Genomic DNA, 26248 nt, shown 5'->3' on the forward strand with positions numbered 1-26248 from the left:
AAGCCCAACTGTTTTTTTTTTTTTTATTAAGGAAAAGTTACCATGTTTTCATTTTTTTTAGAGAGAGAAAATGGCAGGATGTCTGCCATCTACCATCCACAATAGGTTCTGCTTCTAGGGGAGAGGATAACTCAACCCTGCTTCATTCCTCTGGTTGGTCTCAAAAAGTCTCTATCTAGCACCCAAAATGACCATAACCTCAAAATTCCTCACATACCCACTGAGAGAAGAGGAAGTCTGCTACTTTGCATGGTGACACCCATTCATAGTGTGCCATCTGGCATTCAAGTATGGCTGTCTTTGTGTGGTCCTGTTTGGATATCCCCTCCAGTGTTCACCAGCAAGTAGACCAATTTCCCATTTTAAAAGTTCTGCTCTCAGTATGAAAAATCACAATATCTTGGCAATATTTAGATCTGCTAATTTCCTTTTAGCTCTTGAATTTGTCCAGGAAGTGGGCAGTCCTGGACTGAAATCAGAGGAAGGTAACATTCTATCTGGGTGGATTTTGTAATTGTTATATCCCAGGAATGTTGTGATCTCTATGTCCCACTCAGAGGACTAGACAGGAAAACTGAGTTCAAATCTGGCCTCAGGTACTACTACTAGCTTTGTGGTCCTTTTAAAGTCATTTAATTACTGTGACTTGATTTCTTCATCTATAAAATGGGGATAATTATAGTACTTACCTGCTAGAATTAATTGTTGTAAGAATAAAATGATATAATATTTTAAAGCACTTTGCCAACTTGAAAGTCCTATAGGAATGCTATTATTACATTATTATTTCATATAAAATATATTATATATCATGCACATATATAATAATACATAATGTAATAATGTTATATAATTAATGATCAATTGGTAAGTGTGGGATGAATGGAGCAAATCAATCAAATAAGCCCATCACACATAAAGTAATAATAACAACAACGATAATTATTTTTAGTCGTTTTCAGTTGTGTCCATTGGGGATTTTCATGGCAAAGATACTGGAGTAGTTTGCTATTTCCTTCTTCAGACAATAACAATACTTAGCATTTATTTGGCATTTTAACATTTTCAAAGTACTATACATAAAATACTATCTTGGTACTGTAAAAATAAGATGTTGGTAGACCTTTCTGGGTAAAGATATGACTTTATTTTATTATTAAACCTCAGAGCTCTGACCATGCAACTTCTCTTTCACAAAAAAGCCAGATCTTTACCCAGAAGGGTCTTCCAGAATCTTATTTTTACAACACTAACTTGGTACTAATATTCCTCCATTAAACTGAATAAAAACAATCAAAGGTATCACATCTAAAAATGAAAAGTTTTATTCAATTTAAATATTTTTGTTGAGCCTTTCAGTGAACTATAGAACATTACAAAGGAAGAATGTTCAGGCTGGCTGAGAAAATGTGGTCACACCTCATGGAGCTTCTAAAAAACAGCATGTCAGTATAAAACCAGGTTAAATAGATGATGTTAAGCTGGGAATTAGGAGATAACATTCTAGCTAAACTTCCTGAGGAGTTGCTTGACTGAGAGAACACTGTGGATTTCATCTTGGTTTCTTCTACCAGATTCTGAGAATTTTGAAGTTCCCATCTTTCCATCAGTGTTCTAGCACCACCCCCACTCCCACCCATCTCCCACCACCAACAGTGTCTGCGAGCAGAATCTTCAAGGAAGCTAAAGACTGGCTTGGACACAGATTCAAAGCTCTATGAAAAACCAGCATAAGAAACTACACTAATGCCTAAAGGAAAATGTTTGAGAACCCCAGGAAAGGGACAGAGTATGAGATACAAAGGAGAAGGGAATATACAGTTCATAAACACCTACTATATTCCAGACCCTATGCTTAGCACTTTGCAAATACTATTTCATCTGTATCTTACAATAACTCACTCATGAAGGTACTATTATTATCCCCATTTTATAATTTAGGCAGACATGTTAAGGGACTTAGCCAGTATCATACAGTGTCTGAGGTTTAATTTGTGCTCAGGTCTTCCTGACTCCAGGTCCAGCATTCAATTCATTACTTCATCTAGTTGCCTCAGACAAAATAATGTGTAAAAATTGTTTTATAAACCCAAAGTGTTATGTAAATGTTAGCTATTACTGGACTTTTTAGCCCTTGGAATTACTTCTGCTGCTGCTAAACTAAGGTATTAACTCACTGGTATAAGGGTTAAAATAGGGATTTTGACAAAATAAGAGAGCAGCTTTTAATAACTTAAGTTTTAATGAGAATATAGTAGAGTTGTAAATTAATATTATTCCTTTAAGCCAGAGAAAAGATAACTTCTAGCAGCTTTTAACAATTAACAATTTAGTTTAATTAAAATAGAAATAATAAAAGAATACAGTAAAATGAATATAGTAAAGGAAGGAAATATAGGAAAGAGATATAGAAAGAAATTTCCTAATGTCTATACTAGTTATCTTATAACTATCTACAAATACCTATAATTACTACCTAAAACTGCCTATATCTACCCATAATAATAATTACCCCACAAAGTTCTAACCCAATCCAGCTCCATCAAAACCAAGCCAATCAGTGTTTAATCCAATCCCAATTAGGTCTGTCAATGAAGACCTCCCAAAAAGTTCAAGAAAGAAAAAAAAACCATAACAGCTCAAACTAAAAGCCCAAAACCCAAAAGGCAAAAAGCCCTCTAAAGGCTAAAACCAAAAGCTCTCTCAGTAAGCTCAGGCCTGCCTTTATATTCCAGCAACTAAATGTCAATCACCAACTAATTACCAACCCACACTACCAGCAACCAACCCCCAATGACCAACTCATGCCCAGCAAGCAACTTCCCAACAACTGCCAGCCCTAACTGTCAGCAACTCACTCCACCCCAACTGATTCTGGCAGGGGGGGGGGTGATGTCGGGGAGGGGGCTCCCTGTTCCTACTTCCTGTCACTGTGGGCTGGTTAATAATCCCTACATATCTCTATGGTAAAAGGACCTCCAGGTCCCCCATTAAATTAAAAAAGGAATAAAGAATTCATTTTTACCCTGGTGAGACTCTTTATTGGAAAGAGGGCCTTTCTCTGCTGTCTCTGCCAGCCCTGAGCTGGGGGAATTAGAGTGCCTTGAGATCCTTGATATCTTGACCCCAAGCTTTTGTTAAAAGAGGTCTTTCCCATTGTTAAATAAATGGGGAATTGCTAGAATGCAGGTGTTCATATTTCTCAACAGTCCCACTCCTTTGACCCTCATTGCATATAATTCCCCTCAATAGAAAAAGAGGGATGTATGTAAATATTTTTCTTTTAGGTTAAACTTTATTACACTTTCTTTTTTCATTTGTTATTTATTTATTCATTTGTTTGTAACACTGAAGTTCTCAGGCATTTTCCTCCTACCTTCTCTATCCCACATTAGAGAAGGTATTATATGAACAACAAAAATATGTATATATAAAACCACGCAATATATATTTCTATTTATTAGTTCTTTCTCTGAAGGTGAATATTCACATTTATTGTTCAAACTATATCTCTATAGTTGTTTAAATTGTTCTCTTGGTTAGTCTCATTTCACTCTTCTTCATTTCATACAGGTCTTTCCATGGTTTTTAAAAAATTAACCTGCTCATCATTCCTTATCTTGCAGTTGTAATCTATCACAATTGTATGCCACAACCTGTTTACCATTCTCCAATTGATTGGCAATCCTTCAATTTCCAGTTCTTTGCCACCACAAAAGGATCTGGTATAAGAATTATAGAACATATAGATTCTTTTTCTTTTTTCCTTATTATCTTGGGGAAAAGATATGTGATATTGCTGAGTAAAAGCACAGATTTTATTACATTTTTAAAATAAATTAGTTAAATTAGAATTATTTATATTAAATGCCCCCAAATAGCTCCATTAAGAAGTATTTCCAGATATAACTTTTTAGTGGTTTAGTAAACATAAACATGCAATGAAAAGCATAGTCTTATTTGATCCAGGGGCAGGATGAAAGGATCCATGTATATTTTTTCTCAGACTAGGGTTTTAAATGAAAAGAATAGCAAGTATTTCCAACCATTAAACCTCATATAATGTAGCATTGCCTTATAGTTCATTTCTATGGAATAATCCCATGAGTATCCTCAATAATATTTATAATTGGAATTTTAGAATTAGTTTCAATTCTAACATCATAAGAATGGAAGCTGCCAATATTTACTAATATTTGTGGAACCACAGAACATTAGAATTACAAAGGACCTTAGAATCATTTAATCTAACCATCATTTTACAGATGAAGAAACTAAGGCTTCAGTGTGGAAATGAGTTGTCTAAGGGACATACAGCATAACAGTGGAGTTGGGATTAGAATCATGGCTAATACTCTTTCTACTATGCCACACTGCAAAAATGCACATGTGTTGTGTGTATATATGTCTGTGTATACATTTATATATACACATATATTTGTATCAATCCTCATACATCTAGTAGGTTTAATGTCAGCCAACAAAGAAAATCTTTTTTTGAAGTGATTAACAATTATGTCTGAACACGTCCCCTGAATCTAATAACTGTGAATGAAGTTCTTCTCCAGAAATTATTGATTATTCATTATAAAGCACCCATATAATAATTCTGCTTAACGAGAACACAGCACAAATGCCTCCTCTTATCTGATGCTTGTCCTACAGCACGAAAGACTAGGCAATTGGGGTTTAGTGACTTGCACAGGGTCCTATAGCTATGAAGTATCTGAGGCTGGATTTGAACCCAAGACCTCCCTTTTCTAGACCTGATTCTCTATCCACTGAGAACCACATAGCTGCTCCATCATCCATCCATTCTTAATAAATGTTTATTGATTAATTGAAATGAAACACAACAATAAATTGAAATAATTATCTGTATAATTTGGCAGTATTGAACACAGGGTGTGCCAAGTAAGTAAGACTGAAGACCATACATGCTACAGATATGCTTAGGTTTATAAACTTAACAACAACAAAATTAGTTTATAGTCATTGTCTACCTATTAAAGTTAACGCTGAGTCAGCATGGCTTACTGGAAAGACCTCTGGACTTGGATTTAGAAGAGCTTTGATCCATAATAGCTAATTAAGCTGTTCATAATCGCTCAGGTTTGAGTTTACTCATCTGTGAAGTGGGTACCATAATCACCGCGGGACCTACATCACAGGATCGTTGTGAGGAATAAATGAGATAATTAATGCATGTGAAATATAACATGAATCTCAGTTGCTATAATGACTGTGTGCTCAGTCTTTTACACTGGTGGTTTCACATCACAATAAGACATTATTTTGATTTCGCCATTTATTTCCTATGGAAGGAGAAGCCTATGCAAAGAATTATCATTTCAACGTAAGTGATTTTTAAACTCTTTGTTCTAGTTTATGTCTGAGAGAGGGAATATCTTCCATCACCATTTGGAAAATGAATTTTGGCTTGTGAAATTAAAATGAATTCTTTAGGACCAAAAATGATCATTTCTTTGTGTATGACAAGAGTCTTCATATAAACTAAAAGGAGAGAATATACTCCCAGTTGGATATAATAGGTGATATTTGGTTATGATTCTCAAAAATCAACAATATTGAAAGAAAATTTGTTAATGTTTTTAAAAAAGCATTTTTCATTATTGTCTGTCTTTCCAGATGAAATGTTTTCCTTTCCAAATTTTTAGTTTATTGCCTAAAGACATTTGGGTAGAAGAATCAGGGATAATAGATAAAGCAAACCCAAGGCAAATAAAACAATGGATTTTATTTATTGGCTTTTATTCTGAGGATAGTAGAAATAAAATTCCATGTATTTTGATCTCTTCCACCTTTTCAGTAGTGACTAGTTTTCCATTATTACTAATTATAAGAGAAAAAACACTTTGTCAAAATTTTTTTTCATTTCTTTAAAGAAAATTTTAGTTATGTTAGTTTAGGTCCCTTAATAGACAATGATCTTTAATGACTATGTACTTTCTGTTTTGAAGTTACTGTCTTACAGAAGATAAACAGATATGAGAAAAGGACAGGAGAGAAAATCAATTCTTGTGTTCGCCATGTTGTTTTTTCTTTTCATGAGGAACTTGACCCAAAATAAATGGAGATTTAATATTCAAGCGATCCCTTTCAGCCTCCTCTTCTTCATCATATCTTTCATCCTCATCTTCCACATCACTGGCTTGAGGACTGGAATGCTGAGAGCTTGTAGGTGATGGTGGCACTGATGAAGGCCTTGGAAATTTAAAACCTTGTGTCTGCTAGAAACAAACATTATAATGACTGGTTAGTTTCATTTATACAAAAAAAAATGGCCGTACTGGTCAGCCTCCCTTAGCACAAGTCTACTTAGCAGAGTCTCCCATTTACTTATTTAATAATGTATATGACATTATATTTCTCAGTGTTAGCCCAGGTGCCATTAATCTACAGTTTATTCTGATTTTACTGGCTGCTCAAGAGAAAAATAAACAACTTGAAAAGTCTGGTGATTTTTTTTTTAAACCCTTATTTCCTTCTTGATTCTAAGGCAGAAGAATGGTAAGGGCTAGGCAGAGGGTTAAATTACTTGCCCACAATCACACAGCTAGGAAGTGTCTGAGGTTAGATTTAAATCCAGGACCTCTTATCTCTGGAGCCCAGTAATTTGTGCAGTGGAAAGTGCTAAAAGTGTTTGAAGTCCAAGAACTTAGGTTCAAATGTCAGCTCTGTTGCCTACTTAGTCCACATAAAACCTCCAAAATTTGATGGCCTTGGGTTCCAGGAATATATAAAAGGAAGGCATTGGATTAGATAGCCTCTGAGATCCTTTCTTGCTCTAAATCTATGATCCTATGTTGATCACTTCAAATTTTCTTCTATTGATAGAGCCTCTTTGTAATGAGTTAATTATTAGGTCAGGAACATTTTCTGGATGGGAGAGTTGGCACATCTAAAGGTGACAATGATTCCTTTAATAATTAGAAGGCAAAACCAGGGATGGCCTGAATCCACTCAAAACTTTTGGCAAAAGCAAATTGGGGGCATTTTTTTTATTTCTATATGGACTCATATAGAAGTCCTTTTCATGTCCATTAATCTGTAAGTACAATTTTTGTTTTGTTCCTTGAGAACCTGAGACTTTATAAAAGGGATCTTTTAGCTATCCTTTTTTACTTTTAAACAATTCTATTATTTATTTTTAACCCTCTTTTTAAAAAAAATGAGTTTGAAATTCTCTCCTTTCCTTCCCTTCCCTGTCCACTGTGATGGCAAATAACATGAATATAATTATATATGTGAAATCTTGTAAGACATTTCTACATTAGCTATATTACAAAAAAGCAGGAAAAATAAAGAAAGTGAAAAAAACTATATACTTCAATTTGTACTCAGAAATCATCATTTCTTTCTATGGAGGTAGAAAGTACTTTTTTATAATAAATCTTTTGGAATTGTTTTGGATCATATTGATCAGAACAACTAAGTCATAGTTGATCATCATTACAATGTTGTTACCACTATGTACAATGATCTCCTATCTCTGCTTACTTCTTTTTGTATTAATTCATATAGATCTTCTCATGGTTTTGGAAACCATTTTGCTCACCATTTCCTATAGTATGATATTACTCCATCATAATTATTTGCCACAACTTATTTGGCCATTTTTAAATTGAAGAGTATTCTCTCAATTTCCAATACTTTGCCACCACAACTTTACTATATATAATACGTATAAGTTATATATATATATATATGTCTATACATATATATGTATGAATATACAGATGTAGTAGTGGTATTGCTAGACTTAAGGACATACACAGTTTTATAACCCTTTGAACATAGTTCCAAAAGTTTCTCCAGAATGATTTGATTAGTTTAGTGCACCTATTTTCCCTTGTCCCCACCAGCATTTTTCTGGTAGATATGAGGTGATACCTCAAAGTTGTTTTAATTTGCATTTCCCTAACCATTAATGATTTAAAGCTTTTTTATCTGATTATAGATAGTTTTTATTTCTTTTTCTAAAAACTGTTCATAACCTTTGACCATTGATCAAATGGGGAATGACTCCTATTTTTATAAATTTGACTCAGCTCCTACATATTTGAAAAAATGAGGCCTTTATCAAAGAAACTTGCTGTAAGAATTTGAATATTACTTCATTGTCTATGATACATCTTAGGAAATTTTAGTTTCCCTGATTATCTCTTTTAATTAGGTCCATTTTTGCTCTTCCTAGCTTGTAGCTAGTCTTGTACAATACTGATATTCCCAGATTCCACCTATGTTGGGATAAAGAAAGAGGTGAGAGTTCCCAATGTGATCTGGGTCTTTTGTATCAAAAAGGAGTTTTTAATACAAGGGATATACTTGACAAAAATTGACTACTTCATTAATTCCTTCTCCTCTACCAGGTTCTTTTTTGGAAACTGAGACTCAGGCAGCACTTCTGATCCTTGGCAGTCATTGAAGTTGGGACAACTCTTTTTGGTAGAAGGGAGGGAGCTAACCAGTCTTTAGATATAGAGAGCCCTAGATTCCTAATGATGGACTTGCCTGATTGCCAGAAGAATTACCTGCAACCAGTCCTGCCCTGTATATAAAATCTTTTCATTTCTATAGTGCTTAATCAATAGTTATTTTTTCTCTCCCTATTTGCTCTGATTTGAATGTAGAGAAATACTATATGTCGGTTTTGTCAGCAATTAAATTGAATCCTAATAGTTTAAATATTTAATTATCATTATTTTTTTTTTACCGTTGGTGAAGATTCAACATGAAATTTATCTGGAAAAGCTCTGCTCAGGGTCAGGTGTCTGGCATGCATGTAGTACTACAAAAGAAAAACACTTTTACAAGTTAAAAATAATTTTTATACGTTCTTCATACATTTATGGGTTTTGAAACATTTCTTAAATGACAATTTCATTTTTCTCTCATATTGGAGAAACTTGTAGCCCTGCAAACAATACAAATTTCCTCAGGCACTGCCTTGCTTAAATCAGTGAAGGCATTCTCTTTTATCCAAGAAGAAAACAAGATCTGATTTGCCCACCAGGTGGCTCTCGACCGGGGTAGTATCCAAGTTTTTGTCAGTCTTTCTGGCACCTTATTCTTCATCAAAGTCTATGGTGTTACACTATTTAGTCTGCTTGCCCCATGTCTTCAAGCAGTTGGGGCTGGCCAGATTCGGAATTTAGTTAGGAGACAAAAAAGCTTATCACTCACAATGTAAAAACATATCATCTATGGTTCATACTAGGGACTTTTCTCCTTGCTTTTCAGTAAACCTTCCTATACCTCCATTTAATATAAAATTAAACTCGTGCATATGCATATGAGATATAAAATGGGTTAATTAATTTTAATGGTATAATTCAATTAGGTATCCTAATTCTTCATATTCCTTTATGAACTTCTCATACCCTCGGCTATGCTTAGCTCTTATCACGTTATTAGACTCATTTTTTCTGACTTACAACTCCCTCAACATCCAGCAGACTTGGATATTTAGGATGATGTAATCAGAGGTTTTATGTAAAGTAAAAGGAAAGAAAATGAATCACATTTTCCTTCATGGAGCCATTCATTTCTAGCCATCTAATATACCTCCTCCCTCTTGCCCTACTAGATCTTTGGGAGTGACTGGAGAAATTCCTAAATCACCTACATCTGCAATTCACGGTAAGAAATAAAAGCAAGACTAGCATGTCCAGGATGAGCCTTGCTTCTTAGCTCACCATCCCTGTTGAACCTAATTTCTCGGAATTTTAGTGTTCAAGATCTCCTCGAGAAATCAAACAGATGGAGTTCAAGGCATGAGAACGAGTTACAAAATATCTGAGAAAGACTGGAAAACGAGGGGATGCCCATCAATTGGGGAATGGCTGAACAAACTGTGGTATATGTTGGTGATGGAATACTATTGTGCTCAAAGGAATAATAAAGTGGAGAAGTTCCATGGAGACTGGAACAACCTCCAGGAAGTGATGCAGAGCGAGAGGAGCAGAACCAGGAGAACATTGTACACAGAGACTAATACACTGTGGTATAATCGAACGTAATGGACTTCTCCACTAGGGGCGGTGTAATGTCCCTGAACAACTTTCAGGGATCCAGGAGAAAAAAAAACACCATTCATAAGCAAAGGATAAACTATGGGAGTGGAAACACCGAGAAAAAGCAACTGCCTGAATACAGAGGTTGAGGGGACATGAAAGAGGATAGACTTTAAATGAACACTCTAATGCAAATACTATCAACAAAGCAATGGGTTCAAATCAAGAAAACATCTAATGCCCAGTGGACTTACGCGTCGGCTATGGGGGTGGGGGGGAGGAAAAGAAAATGATCTATGTCTTTAACGAATAATGCTTGGAAATGATCAAATAAAATATATTTAAAAAAAATATATCTGAGAAAGAAATGAGGGGAACTGCTACCCTGGACCCGATTTTGTCTAGTTCAACTCTAAATAAGGAAGTGTTGTTGCAGAAGCAAGGAAAAGAACCGTGGATGAGAGTGTCTACTAAATGTTATCATGCTAGAGAAGAATAGTCTAGAATGCATTTTAGATGTTGGGAAAGCCAAATTCAAAATGTTCAGAGAAAAGCCAAGGTCCAATGTTCCAAATTTTTGCAGAAGGCACTCTGATATTAAAAAGGTGGGGAGAATATATTTAAATCAATCAATCAACAAACGTTTACTAAATGCCAGACACAATGTTAGCTCTTAGAGATATAGAGACAAAAAATTGGGTCTCCGCACTCAAGGTACCTAAAGACTGGTGTGGCTCAGTAGAAATTCCATTTATAAATTCAAAATTTTAAAAGAACTGTTTGGAAGATAGAAGCAAAGGCAGGTCACAGAGGATGACCATGAAAGAATAGCATCATCCACTCTAAGAGTAATGCCAGGGTTACCAAAGTGCCTAGAAAGAGCTAAAACTGGCAAGTCCATGCTAAAGAGAGTAAAAAAGAATGTTTTAAGTTTCTATTAGAGTTAAGAGTAAGATCCCAGAAGGGACAAGGCAATTGTTTAGGATAGAGCAAAGTAAATGAGATTATGAAGGCAGAACCAGTCAAGTCTTATTTTGTTTCTGTTCTTTCCACAAAGGAGACTTGAGAACAGCTATCATATTTCTTACCTCTTTCTTCTCTTCTCTAAGATAAACAATCTCAGTTCTTTTTACATGATATGGACTAAAAGTCTTTTAGTATTTTGGTTTCCTTTCTGTAAATGTTCTCTTACTTATCATTTTCCTTCCTAAATTGAACCACCTAGAACTGAACATGTTATGCCCATTATGGACTGACAAGACTAGAGTATATGGACCTATCAGCTAATTATTACTTAAAAAAAAACTTTACCTTCAGTCTTGGAATCAATACTGTGTATTGGTTCCAAGGTAGATGAGCAGTAAGGGCTAGACAATGGGGGTTAAGTGACTTGCCCAGGGTCACACAGCAAGGAAGTGTCTGAGGCCAGATTTGAACTCAGGGCCCCCCCATTTCCAGGACTGATTCTCAATCCACTGAGATTGCTGCCCATAAGAGGTGTTTTTCTTAACTATAGATAGATATAGATAGATAGATAGATAGATAGATAGATAGATAGATAGATAGATAGACAAATTTGACCAGGCCACTCCTGATCCCATTCCAAATCTTCAATGACTCCCTATTACTGCATAAGTTAAAAAATCAAAATTGTCCAAAAAAGAAGTGACTGGAGATTTACAATAAAAAGAACAACAAAATAGAAAGGACCTAAAGAAAATGTTTTGAAAACTACTATATCCAATTTCATGCCAATAGGAATGAATACTTAAAGAATGAATATTTACCAAAATATATGCCCAACATTTTTAAAAAAGAGAGGCATATCCAAACAACTCAAATTCAAAAGGAAAATATAGAGAAAGCCATAAAGACCAATAGAAAAAATAATTTCTTGGGAAGAATTGTTACATAAAATTTGGAAACCACTGGCCTAAGTTTTGATCACTTTCATGCATGGTTCAGGTAGGTTGAAGAAAAAGGTCATGAGAGTTGGAGAAGTAGAATATGAGGGTGTTTGAAGTAGAGCAGGGAACAGAAGTCAGAAAACAAACATGAGTTAAGTATTGAGTTTAAATAGAAAGTAGAGAGACTGACTGATACCTGCAAGTTCAGAGATTACAGCAACAAAGATCTGGACAGGATGGAATGAATTTTAAAAGAAATGAAGTGTCTGCTAAGTTATATTGACAGAAAGAGACTGAAAGTGGCAATGGAGAAGGAGTGCCCAAATTCCTCTCTCTTGGACCTGTATTTCAGGATGTCTGAGAAAAGTAGCACCATCCTTAGAAAGAGTATCAAGAGATAGGTTGTCTTCAGGAGAAAGAAAGGTTTCAGAGAACACGAAAAGATAGAAAGAATATGAAAGGAAGAGATCTAGGGTGAAAGGGAATTTCTTGACAATAAAGAAGGATTCCAGTGAAAAACTTGGGACAATTATGATTGAGTTAACTGTGAGGTAAGGATGGCAACCAGAATCTACCTCCTTCAGCACCCTTGACAGTCCTTCCTCACACAGATCTTCTGTTAATTCTTGACAGTTCATGAGACCCAGTTTACCTAATGAGGTGGCACAATGGGAGCAGTTGGCCCAGTTGGTCAGGTGGTTGGCGATGCACATTTTTGAGGCTGGGAAAAGGCCCTGACTATCTAAATCTGGCTCAATATCTAATGTTCACTTACCCTGCCTAAGTATTTCCAGTCTAACAAATCAGAGAGTCTTTCAGTTCTGTTCCTTTGAATAATCCTCTGACGCCGAGACTGTTTGCAGAATCCATAGAGAAATTGAGTAAGCTGATTGCAGGACTCGTCTGGTGAGCAGAACCTCCTGTCAACAATATAAATTCCTAAAGGGAATAAAAACCAAAATACTAGTAAAAATTTCTATTTTTTTGTGCCATAAGTTGTCTCTCTGCTTTGCCTTTCTATTCTTTTTCCTTCCTCCCCCTTTGACCTATTTATATTATTGTCTTTTTTCCTTCTTCCTATAGATTACCATCCATTTTCCTCCTTGCCTTATAATCTACCCATTTTTCCACGGTCTTTTACTTTCTCTGTAACGTTCGTCTAACTAGCTACACTTGGCGAAAAGTAAAGAGCTACTATCATTGGAGTATCACAGTAATGTGACAGAACATGAGTATGACAGCAGACTTATAGCCATAAAGATATTAAAGAAGAAATGGTCATGTATGATCAAAGCTTAATGGTATTTTCTAGCTTTATCTGTTGCTAGGCGACTTAGCTGTAGCCTGATTTATTTTATAATCATTGATTTTATTCAAATATATACATGTATATATGTAAATAAATATATGTATACATATGCTTATACATATATATGTAATTGTGACATACCAAAAGTATTTCTACTGATGTTGAATTAATGCAATTCTTGCACCTCATCTCACATCTTCTGATATTAAGAGAAACATATAAACAAACCTGAATAACTGTACAGTTGTCTTAAGTTCCTATTTCTCTGTTGGTAGGGTGTCTATCTAATGAGCAAATGCATTTAAATAAAACATAGGCAACTATACTAGTATAGCACTGTAAATCCAATTTAATGTGGACTAACAAATAATTAAATTGCTCATTTGCATAATTCATTTTTAGAGTAGTGATGGTGAACCTTTTAGGGACCAAGTGCCCAAACTATAACCTTCATGCCATATAAGCCCCACCCCCCAGCTCCTTACCCCCAGACATATGTACATATATTTAATCCATCTTGTTCCAGGTTTGGGTTAATGATAAAAATTTACCATAAGCAGCTGGGTCAGTTACATGCTCCTGCATGAAACAACCAAAGCCAGAGAGGTTTGTTGTCACACTAGGAATACCCATCACGGTGCATTCGGCTGTCAATAGATAGGGGGAAAGATTCAACTTTACACATATAACAATTATTTTGTGGAGAAAATAGGCTATAGTTTCCATTTAATCCAGTGCCCTCCACCCCCAAAAATTATTTTCTAGGCAGAAAAGATGGTTGACATTTTCCTTCATCTAGAACACATTTGTTTATTTGTACCATATATGGGTCTGGTTCTAAATCTGTGAAGTGGGAAAAGTTTATCTTTAACATTTCCCAATTTTCTCCCTTGCTATCAACCCTTTTCCACTCCATAGGTACTAATGGATTCAAGTTCTCATTTTCTTTCAATTAAGGCAAGAAAAAAATTGTTTAATACATTTTTTACATTATTATGCTATAATACATTATTATGCTATAACATATTCATAAGATTTAAAGTGTTATGCTATCTCTGACAAATACAATTTGTATTTTAATAGAAATCAAGATTTTAACCCTAAGCAATGGATATCTAGCCATTTTCATCTTTACCATCAAAGAAATTTGTAGAAGAGTCCTCAGCTTGTTTGATATATCTGAATATCAGTTGAGCCCAGAATACATTGAATAGTGATATAGAGAATAGAGCACAGGATTTAGGTGAAATTAAGCATGGTGAAATGAAAGATAGATTCTTTTTTATTTTAATCTTAGTTAATTCCATTTAGATAGAAAATTATAGGCAGCACAATATACTTTATATACTATTTCTGAAACATATCTCTGTTTATTTGTATGAGGGCAAAACAAAATTATAGAATTAATTTTTTTATTAATTGCAGGTATGTTCTATGGGTTGAGAACTTGGAAACTATTTAAATGGTAGGTTTGTTGAATATTCACATTTTAGCTATGGCAGGTATCCTAATAGTTTCCTGGCTTACAAGAGAATTAAATTTCTTAGGGCCTTGGGGTTTTTGGTTTTTGGAAAAGTGTATTTTCCTTCAGAAAAAAAAAAGGAGAAAGAATGCTTGAGCTTTAGGTACTAAGAAAACAGAAATTTAAATAATTTTTTCTGCCTCTCTTAGGAAAGATTATACAGCACAGTTATTAATATACTAGGGATTTCAAAATATATATTGCTGGGGGCAGCTGGGTGGCTCAGTGGATTGAGAGCCAGGCCTAAAGATTAGAGGTCTTAGGTTCAAATCTGGCCTCAGACACTTCCCAGCTGTGTGACCTTGGGCAAGTTACTTAAACCCCATTGCCTAGCCCTCTTCTGCCTTGGAACCAATACACAGTATTGATTCCAAGACAGAAGGTAAGGGTTTATTTAAAAAAAAAAATATATATATATATACATATATATATATATATATATAGCCATTACATAAAAGCAAAAAAATGGTCGAAACAATGCAATATAATTTTTTAATTATTTAAACTAGAAACAGATAAAATTATAAAATTACAGAAATTATTCAGAGGGCAAATAACAGCTACTTTTTAATTTTAGCGTGGGGTTGGGGGGAAAGGGAGAAGATTAGTATAAACTAAAAACACTTAAATAGCACTTTACTTTGCCTCAGTATATTTTTATGCCCACATTGTCTACAAAGTATTAGACAATGAACTCACTAAAATCAGAGTTTCGTTTTTGTTACACACTCCTGAACATAACACAAAATGGAGCTAAGATACCACACATAGAAAATAAATTATAATAACCTTAGTTTAAAATAAATGTTCCCATTCAGAGACTGCAAACTGTAAAAAATTCCTGAATGGTTACAAAATGTACTCCTGGGTTGTGCTATTATGTTACACTTAAAAGTATACACTCTGGAAGTTATTTTAGGGAACAATGATTGGACCATTATATTCTATTATTTAAATACCTATTCTTTTTTCAGATGAATATACCAAGAAGATAAAAGGGGCATGTGTGTGTATAGGTCTATATGTAAAAAAGACCTCTTTTTCCTGTGATCCATAAGCTTGTTTTTAAAAAGTTTGGTAGCTATATTTTAATATCATTGGTTTCCTTTGTAATCCTATGGGTTTTATTTTGTACACTTAAAAACATTCTGGAAGCATTCATGGTCTTCTCTAGACTGCTGAAGGAGTACATGACCCACAAAGAAAATTAAGACCCCTAACATAGAAGAAACTAAGCAGATTGCATTTAGAGTAAGGAATTCCTAGATTCATATCCAATCTCAGACACTTACTAGCTGTGACCCTATACTTCTGCCTGTTTCCTCATCTTAAAGGGAATATTAAATTATTTATCTTTTGGGGTTATTCTGAGGCTCAAGAGATAATTCATGTAAAATACTCTACAAACCTTAAAGCATTCTCTAAATGTGAGCTATTATTCATGTCAATGCCCCATTATTTATAATAATAGATGAGAATAGAAATGCATAATATAGTAAAAATTACACACACACACACACACACACACACACACACACACACACACAATTTTTACTTATATTTCCAACCTGGAGTATAACCCCAGGGTTCATAGTATGATGGAAAGACTCCAAGATGACAGCCTCTGACGAACTCTTCATAATCCATAGGTAATAATGGACTGGTTGAAGAAAGGAATTCTGGATGTAAAATCACCTGGTTAAGCAAAACTCATATGAGAAAAAAGAAACAAAAGGAAAGGAGGAAATTAAAGCATAAAGGTACCTTATTGCTTTTGAGATCAAATACATTTATAATCCTTTCTTTGACTTTTTGACATTTTTAAAATTTTTTTTAGAGCATGGCCTCCCTCTTCCCTTTTTAGCCTTGGTATTATATCCCTTCTAGCATTTTGCAGTTGAGTCAGACGGGCTTTCTGGTGATTCCTCACATATGGCATTCCATTTTCAATGCACTCCCTTCTCAACTGTAGCTTGTAGAAGACTGTTTTCTTGAAAACTCAGCTGAAGGGCCAACTCCTTACATGAATCTCATCCACTTAATTCTATGTTTATTTTTTATATATTTTGTGTTGTTGTTGTGTTGTGTTATTCAGTCATTTCAGTTTCAGATCCTACCCAACTCTTCAAGACCCCATGTGGATTGCCCAGCTCTTTGTGTCACCTTTGGGGATTTTCTTGGCAAAGATACTGGAATGGTGTGCCATTTTCTTCTCTGGCTCATTTTATAGACAAGGAAACTGAGGAAAACAGGGCTGAGTGATTTGTCCAGTGTCACAAAGTTAGTAAGTATCTGGGGCTGGATTTGAACGTAGCATGATTAGGCTTCCTGGTTCCAGTCCAGGCACTCTAATCACTGTGCCACTGAGCTGCCTACATATTTATGTGTATTCATGTTCTATGTCCATGTCCTCTCCCTTGCTACAAGTTTCTTGAGGACAAGGACTGTTTCATTTTTGTCTTTGTATCTCTAGTACCAAATGGTGCCCAGTAGATAGTAGTCCCTTAATAAAAGCTTGTTGATAGATTATCTTAATTTTTATAGAAGATATGAAAGAATAAAATAATTGGAATTCACTCCCAATGAGATTCTAGATTATTATCATTGCAAACTGACTGACAAAATAAGAACTTTCATGTGAGCTTCAGATGGGGCTATTTGTGAAATTCCTTCTGATTCTGATCCCTGCACTGTATCCTCTGCATCACCTAGCTACCTTCTTTTGCCTTTCTTTGTATCCCTAGAATTTAGGACTGGGTTTAGTTCATGGGAGGTGCTTAATTAATGTTTATTAGACTAATCTGCTTTTTGGAAAGTCCAACTTTCAAAAAACCAACTTTTTGGCCCATGTCACTGGACCTGATTTCTGATTGAAAGTATTTTTTTAGCCTTCTTCACATTTACTTTTTTTAAACTCTCATGAAACTGAGTTGTTTATTTGATGATTATGATAATGACTCTTTCTGAAATATAATTTGGCGATTCTCATACACTTTCTCTTTCTGTACAGTAGTTCTTAGAAATGAGCTTCAATTATCAAGCAGCAACATAGCTGACTTTTATCAGATAAGAACTCAAACATCCAAATAAGCAAAGAACTTCAATGAGTCATCTTGGGGACTTATGCACTTATTTTAGGGATATCATCAATGCCCAGAACACTGTAATAACTTCTGAGTCAGCTTCACATTTCTTATTAATATCTTCAGGGAAGGAAAATCTTAGACCTTTGAAGCTGAATTTAATTTTTTTGGAAATAACCCATAGTCATCAGTCTAATGAATAAGGTTAGGGACAAAGTTGGGAATCCACCTAAGCAAAAACAAAGAAACAAGTTTATTATTTTTTAAATGAGGCCTCATTATAATGTATTGGAATTGTTGATTATACAACTCATTAATGGATTCTAAAGACAATTTTGACAAATTTCCAAAAAGGTCTCAAGCAATAACATGATAGTTGGAGCAAACTTGTAACCTTCTAATCAACTGGTAATGTGGTTTTAGAACCATATTAATTTACATGTGAGTCTTGTTATATTCATTTAAAATATCCATTGCAATGATTAAATAGTCATACATTGTTTCTTTTTGTTGCCATTTATTTTTATTTGTATGTTATATGACATAACAATAATATAATATAATTTGTTATATGTAATAAATGATAATAAATATAAAACTTACCCAAGAGAAACAATTTCTCACATTAGCTATGTCCCAAAATCCACATTTTGTTCTTTTTTTGTCCTTTTACCCACCCTTCCTGCCTCCCCAAGAAGGCAGGTAATATGATATAGGTTGTACATATATCATCATATAATAAACATTTCCCTGTTTGTCATGCTGTGAAACAAGGCAATTACTTTTCATTAGAAAAAAAATGTAAGGAGCAAATAAAATGAAGAACCCTATATTTTAGTCTGAATTTGGACTCCATCTATTCATACATTATTTCTTAAAGGGAGGGAGGAAGCAAATATGGACTATTTTAATTTTTTTTTAATTTTTTACCTGTCCCTTTCCCCTACTAAGCAGTTTCAACCCATGCCAGCTCCTCTGCCTTAACAAGGGTTCCTGGTATTCTTTGCCCCTACACTCCTCCCAGGATCCCCCTCACCTCTGCCAGGCTAAGACCAAGCAGGGGATCTGACTAAGGAAACCAGCAGGGGTCCAGGACAAACCCCTGGTCCCTCTCCCTCTTCCACCCACCCCAACCTGCTTCAAAAACTCCCTGATTGCCCCCAACCTTAACTGCCTAAACCCAACTACTTTTAAAGCAAAGCACTCTGGAGTGCGTTAACTCCACCCCCTTCCTCCATTCTGGTTCAGTTAACTCCACCCCCTTTTCCCTTTTCCAACTCCCATCCCCCCTTAGCAATTTGCTCCTCCGGCTACTAGAGGCCAACACTGAGCACTAAAGTTCTCCCTCTTTCTGCTGAGTTGTAGTCTGCCTTTCTGCCAACAGAGGGCAGCACCGATAAAACTATATAATACATATAGCAAAAAGTTTTTCCTACATTATCACAAATAAATAAATAAACAAACAAATTAATTAAAGCAACATGTTTGTTACCCTATATGAAAGCTTTTTGGCCTTTGCCAAATTGGAAACCTCTAATGCCTCCTTTTTCATAATGCTTCTAGGAAATCTGCTATGCCTAATTCTTAATATTAAGATGCAAAATCTGCAAATTGGAAAATGCAAGCAAAAATACAAGCAGCAATACAAAATCAATTAGAAAATTTCAAACACTCTTTGCATGGAAAAGTGGGAAAGGAGGATCCTATTGAAGTGTCTAATTCTAATTCAAATTTTTGCAAACCTGTTCCCAAATTACTGAGAGAAGAAGATCCTATTTCTCCTAAAATAGAGACAGATCCTTCTCAGATGTATCAGGTGGAAAGACTCCTCTCTTGTGTTGTGCACCTCCTGGCCAACCCTCCCTCCCCTGCTTCTTCTCCCAACTCCCCTGCTCCCTCTCCCAATGCCCCTTCATCTCCTGTCCCTTCTCTCAGTCCATGACCAATAAGGTTTCCCCCAATAAGGAAACCTTATACTGCCTCAGTCAGCACACAAATGACTCAAAAGAAACAGACCATAGAATGAGTCCTGAGATGGTATTTTCCCCTTAGAGAAGTGCCCTCAATAGGAGGAACTGGGGATGTGGTAAACTTAAGGGAACAAACTCCTTTCACACCCAAGAATATAAAGGAATTTAAAAAAGACATATCTAGCTTTGAAGACAAACTGATTGCTGTAATGAAAAAGATGGCCAATATATTCTTCTAGTATGATTCTTCTCATAAGGATGTTGAAGAATTACTTCAGGCCTTTCTAACAGAACATGAGAGAAATAACATCACCTCTCAGGTTAACAAAGCCCAAGGGTGCAATGCAGTACACTGGCCACCTCAAGATCTTCATTGAGACTATAATATTCCTGTACAATACTCACAGTTAAATAATGCCAGGGAAGCCATTCTCAAGGCAATGTGAGAATGTGCTGAAAGACCAGATATTTGAACAAAATTTGACCACCTTACACAATCTAATGATGAAACAATCTCCCATTTTATGGATTGGCTCATTGACCTGGGAGGTCGGTACCTTGATCTGGACCTTTCTATTGAAAGGGATATCAGACAAATACGGCGTCAATTTTTTAATAATTCTTGCAGGGTGGTCCAAGATTATTTTAAAACATATAGTCCAAAATGACCAGAGATGAATCTGGAAGAGTTGAGAAGTTCTGCTATGTATGTCTCAAAAGGACATGCAGAAAAAAACGGCAGAAACTAACAATTAATTGGAAATAATACAAAAGGACCTGAAAACTTTGTGATAAAATACATAAAAAGGAAAGAGGGCATGATACTTCACCAATACCACTTGCCCCTCTCCAAGAATTTAAATGTCAGTCCTTGACCTGCTACTTCTGTGAGAAGGGCCACATGATGAATTGTAGAAATCTATTCCAGGCAATCAGGAATAAATACCTACTGGAATAATAATACTAATAATGATTTCAGGAACAACAACTATAGAAACAATAATTTCAGGAACAACAACTATCAGAATAATAACAGGAATACTTTCAGGAATCGCAATTTCAGGAATGATAATTCTGGGAACATGAATCAGTCAGACAACTCAATTCAAATGACCCCACAATAATATCTCTTAAGTGGAGCTCATCCCCGAATTACTCAGGGTGCTAATGCCCCTCTGGGGAGAGCCCAAAGAACCACCCACAAATTATAAAGGTATGCAGGGGGAAGGGGGGGGTTGGGGCACAGGAATCAGAAAATACAACCTTTTATTTTCCAGACTGTGATGTCTTACTGCCCATTGTTCCTATCCAGTGCCCTCCCCCCCTACTGATGAGCCTCATGTGATGTTAAGTTGGTAACACCTATTATGATTGTCTTTTGGAAGCTGGAGCTTCCAGGTCTATAGTGAGGAGCACACCAGATTTAGCTTGCGATTCTATTGGCTCAATAAATGTAGTGGGGGTATAAGGGAAACACAGTGCCAAAGGAGCAAAGATATATCTACACAGTGCCACAGAAGCACATATTTAACCTGAATGGTGCCAAAAGAGCATACAGGGCAAAAAAAGAAATCAATCCTACTAGCATTGCTGAGACTTGTTGAAACTTCTATGCCATTAAAAAAAAGGACTTGAACCTAATGTGAGACTTGAGGTTGAGGCATTTAACATATGTTAAGATGCAGAACTTCTTCAACCACACTCCTTGTGAAATTTATATCAAATACCTAACAATTGGCTATTCTGGCTCCATATTCTATCACTGAAAAGAAACAACACAAGAAAAAATGACAAAAGAAGAAATATATCAAACCAAGGAATAAAAATCTAGTCCCTTTTTCCTAACTTTCTTGCTGTGATGGTTGACTGTGGTCCTGGCTATGAGTGGGTAAGTGCATGATGTTGGACATGGATTACTTTAATTGGCATTATTCAAAGTCCTGTTGTAATTTTGTGTTTTTTTCTTATTTAGAATTTTTCACATAAAAATTGGAATTTGATGTTTAGAAATTTCATCCAATAGTTATTTGGCTTTTTGTGCTATTTTTTTCTGATGAATTTAATTGGCAGTGATTCATATTTCTCATGCCTCAGACATGTTTCCCTGTGTGATTTCAATATTTCTTGATATCCTCCTCAGGAGGGAATGTGTTTTTATTTCATATGAACAAAGTTTAAGTTATTTTTAGGAAAAGAAATTTACTGCCTCCCAGAATCCAGGTGGAGATGCCCATGGAGACCACATGGAGACTGCACACTACTCTAGGAGATCCTGAGAGAAATCCTGGAGGCACAAAATTGAACTTTGGGGGGGTTAGAAATTCACTTGTTTGGTTAAAAAAATCATTTTTGTTAAAAAATTCATTTGTTTTGTTAAAAATTCATTTGTTATATATATATATATATATATATATATATTGTTGTGACGAAGGGGGACTACCCCCTGATTTTTTTGTAAAAAAAGCAACAAATATTTGGTTTTATTTTGTTGTAAAAATCATTGCCATCCCCCCCCCCAATTGATGTATATACCTTTATTTTATTGTGATTGTTAATTTATTTATGTTTGTCTTGATCCATTGGGGATACTGGTCTCCCAAAGGATCATAGGAAGGGATGTGCATTTTAAAATGGCTCTGAACCCTGAGAGACTACATCTACCAAGACTCTCTATCCCAATTTCAATCAGACATATCCCACTTCCTTTGTGAGAGGTGTCTGAGAAAGTATAAAAGAAGTGAGAAGCACGGGTTTGGGGTGCCTTTTCTGCAGAAGGGCCTTTTCTGCAGAAGAGCCTTTTCCCGGGAGAGAGCCTTATCCCTGCATAGCTGCTGGAGATCAAATTTTCTTTAGCCTTTCCCAAACCTTCCTTTTCTGGCCTAAATAAACCATAATTATAGCTAAAAAGAAAAACCTGGTCAATGTCCCTACCAGAGCAAGGGGTCCCCCTGGCTACCTTCCTTTCTCTTCCTTTCCCCACCTTTCCCTACCTTCCGCCATCAACATAATAGTTACAAAGTATTAGTTCTAATGCAAAAAAGTGGTAAGGTCTAGGCAACTGAGGTTAAATAATATGTCACGCAGGTAGTAGGTACCTGAGGCTAGATCTGTACCCAGGACCTCCCATCTCCAGACCTGGTTCTCAATTCTTTGACCCTCCTAGCTGCCCCTTAACATTGTTTTAATAGCATTTTTTAAAATAAGGACTCTTAAGGACTCAAATTTTCATTAGGACTCAGAATACCCTCAAATAGAGGAAAAGGACTACAGAAGGAGAAGCTAAATAAAGAATTATGATAACCATTGTACTGTGTGTAGAAGGATATAGATCTGGGTTTTATAATTCATAAGTTCACATTTTCCTAGCACAAAGTCTAAAATAAGACAAAGTTGGTTTGGATTAAATAGGAAATGGCTTTCACAAGACATAATAATCAGAAGCAAATATATATGATAATTCTCCTATTCCCATAATAAGCATCAGGAAGCTTAATAAAAGGATCTGATGCATCCATTATAAAGAATAAAATGAAAATAATTAGGATAAAATTTAAAAGTAACATTTCTCCACTGAGAGATGAGGAATTATAAAATAGTGTGTCTTAGCCACACTTGTAATAATTTAGCTCAAAAAATCACATTTGATCCAACAGTCATTCATTGTATGCCACCATAATAGGCATTCTACCATCAACCTGGAGTATAGAAATTGTCTCTCCTAGTAAAATGTAAAGTCCTCGAAACTAGTAACTGTTTCATCTTTGTCATTGTATCTCCAGTGCCTGGTATAACTCCTAGGACAAAGAAGATACTTAATAAATGTTTTTAATTAGAAAAATAAAATGACCACTAAACATTTGGTTGGGGAAAGACCATATTCCATCTAGGAGAATGAGAAGAGTAAAACTACCTACATTCAAAGTTAGTTCAGGTCTTTTAGAAAAACAAAATGACAGCATAGATTGGCAGTGGGAAAGTGATAACACCTTTAGCCAAAGAGTAGTGAACGAGACCTTAGGGATCTTCAATTCCTCTCTTAATTTTCAATATTAGAAAACTAAGCTCCAAAGAAATTAAGTTACTTCCCCAAAATCATACACTTACTTGGTGGTTGAGCCAGGATATGCATCTGGGAATCAAGTACTGGGCTTGGAATAAGGAAGATTTATAATCATAAGTTCAAATATGGCCCCAGGTGCACACTGTGTGACTCTGGACAAGTCACTTGACCTTGCTTGCCTTAATTTCCTCATCTATAAAATGAACAAGAGAAGGAAATGGCAAACCACTTCAGTATCTTTGCCAAAAAGAGCCAAAAGGGGTCACAAAGAAATGGCTGAAGCAGTTGAGCAACAGCAAAAATCCTGAGGTCTAGTCTAGTCTTGGGGTTTTGTTTGTGAATGAAATCACAGACCCCAGTCCAAAAAAAAGAAAAAAAAGTAAAGAAACAAATAACTATAAAGCTTGCTTTAAAGATTTACTTGGAAAAACAGTCTTTAGAGGATGTACAGTCTTCCTAATTCAATGCAGTCTTCCATTAGTTTATTATGCAGTGGGAATTTCTTCTTTTTTTTGTAATTCTGACATTAAAACATTTTAAGTTCTTCACTAAAAAAGAGTTTGTTGTTTCTAAGATGAGAAAAGTAGACCAATACATTTAGAAAGAAATCAAAGGTTTTAATGAATAAAAATTCTAAATCTAGTTTAGCACAAGCACCACATTTTTCAAAAATTCTGGTAAAATGAACTTATAACATTCTTTCTTTTTCTTTTTTAAACCCTACCTCCTGGCAGTACCAATTATAAGAGAGAAGAACACCAAGGACTAGGCAATTAGGATGAGGTGACTTGCCCAGGGTCACACAGGTAAGAAGTTTCTGAGGCCAGATTTGCATCTAGGTCCTCCAGACTCCAATCCTGTTACTCTACCCACTGTGCTATCCAGTTGCCCCCAGATTTTACTTTAATAACCTGAGCTCCTCATTTCTGTCCTATAGAAAAGAGTCATGAATAGGAATTTAATTTTCTAAAACATAAATCAGAACAATCATTTCTACCTTGACTCTGTCTGTCCGGCTATTGAAAAGTCCAATCCGCCTGATGGTGCTGAGGATGGGATCAGTGGAATCATCAATCATATTGTGAGTAGTCACTGGAGGCAAGCATTGTCGCTAGAGGTGAAGGATGAAGACAAAGTTAAGTTTCAGAGATAATCCAAAATTGTGATTGGCCTCCACATTAGCAGATTGGCAGCATTTCATTGTTATGCTATTTCAATTTATTAGCATGCTCTGGTTTATGAAGAACCTTCCTCATAACCAGGAAGATAGCAAAAGTATTCTTTCCATTGTGTACATGAAGCTATTAAAATTGAGAGGTGAAGAGACTGGATCCATCACACAGTCAAGGCAGAATGGAAACTTCATATAGGCCTTTTGATTAAAGGTCCAGTTATTGCCTGCTATACTATACTGCCACTGATGCGATGATCTTGTAAAGAAGAAACATTTTTCCTTGGGATGTACATCTCAAATAAGCCTGCAGGGAGCACAGCAGACTCACTGGAAGGGAACATTTTGGCATGCTTCTGGGCACAAAGTGGCATAAAAGAAATGAGAGGAGTGAAGATTTCAATCAAGGTAATCCAAGGGAGAGGGAAATGGCTGTGGAACCAGGAGGCTGCTCAACAGCTGTCTGACACTGACACCAGGAACAGAAGGCATACCCTTTTCTGTGCTGGGACACAACAGCTGCAGAAGGATTTCTTAGTTATAGTTTCCTTCCTAAATCGTAGATCCACTGCTAAAATACAAGACTTCCAGGACCTAGGGCACCTGAGTTCAATCAATGGTCAAGCAGCCTTTTGTTCTCCCCCTGGTTGTTGCCCAGTGCTGTGCTAGCAGCACTAAATGCCAAGACTTTGGGCTCACAAATCAGTTTTTCCTGTTTTACTAGTTTATATACCTAGGTTAATAGATCAGCTAGTTGTGGGCTATTGTTGAACAGGTGGTGAATCAAATAAGGGCCTAGAAACTGGAATGGGGAGCTCATTACAGGAGAGATAGATAAGTAGATTGGAGAAGGAAATGGCAAAAAATTCCACTATCTTTGCCAAGAAACTCCTATGGACACTGTGGTCCACAGAGTCAAGAAGACAATACAGAACAACAAATGATAGATAGCTAGATATATAGACAGACAGAGAGAGAGAGAGAGAGAGAGAGAGAGAGAGAGAGAGAGAGAGAGAGAGAGAGAGAGAGAGACAGAGAGAGAGAGAGAGACAGAGAGAGAGAGACAGAGAGACAGAGAGAGAGAGAGAGAGAGAGAGAGAGAAAGAAAGAGAGAGAGAGACAGAGAGAGAGAGACAGAGAGAGAGAGAGAGAGAGAGAGAGAGAGAGAGAGAGAGAGAGAGAGAGAGAG

The 26248-nt window shown here is 35.8% G+C and overlaps 1 protein-coding gene across 2 annotated transcripts in view; it reads right to left on the reverse strand.

Moving 5' to 3' along the window:
• Positions 1-5738: 5738 nt before the first annotated feature.
• Positions 5739-26248, reverse strand: part of GYS2 (glycogen synthase 2) — a 57540-nt gene continuing 37030 nt past the window's right edge. Inside the window, exons 11-16 of one of the 2 annotated variants that reach the window (XM_001363375.4) lie at positions 24886-24999; positions 16344-16470; positions 13805-13900; positions 12720-12883; positions 8738-8812; positions 5739-6248 (exon numbers count right to left, since the gene is read on the reverse strand). In XM_001363375.4, coding sequence (XP_001363412.2) covers positions 6033-6248; positions 8738-8812; positions 12720-12883; positions 13805-13900; positions 16344-16470; positions 24886-24999 — 792 coding nt within the window. In that variant the 3' untranslated portion in view covers positions 5739-6032. Of the gene's footprint in view, positions 6252-8737; positions 8813-12719; positions 12884-13804; positions 13901-16343; positions 16471-24885; positions 25000-26248 lie in introns of both variants that reach the window. The other variant, XM_007503531.2, reaches the window with a different exon arrangement.

The sequence above is a fragment of the Monodelphis domestica genome, chromosome 5 (genome assembly GCF_027887165.1).
Source record: "Monodelphis domestica isolate mMonDom1 chromosome 5, mMonDom1.pri, whole genome shotgun sequence".
Lineage (NCBI taxonomy): Eukaryota > Metazoa > Chordata > Mammalia > Didelphimorphia > Didelphidae > Monodelphis > Monodelphis domestica.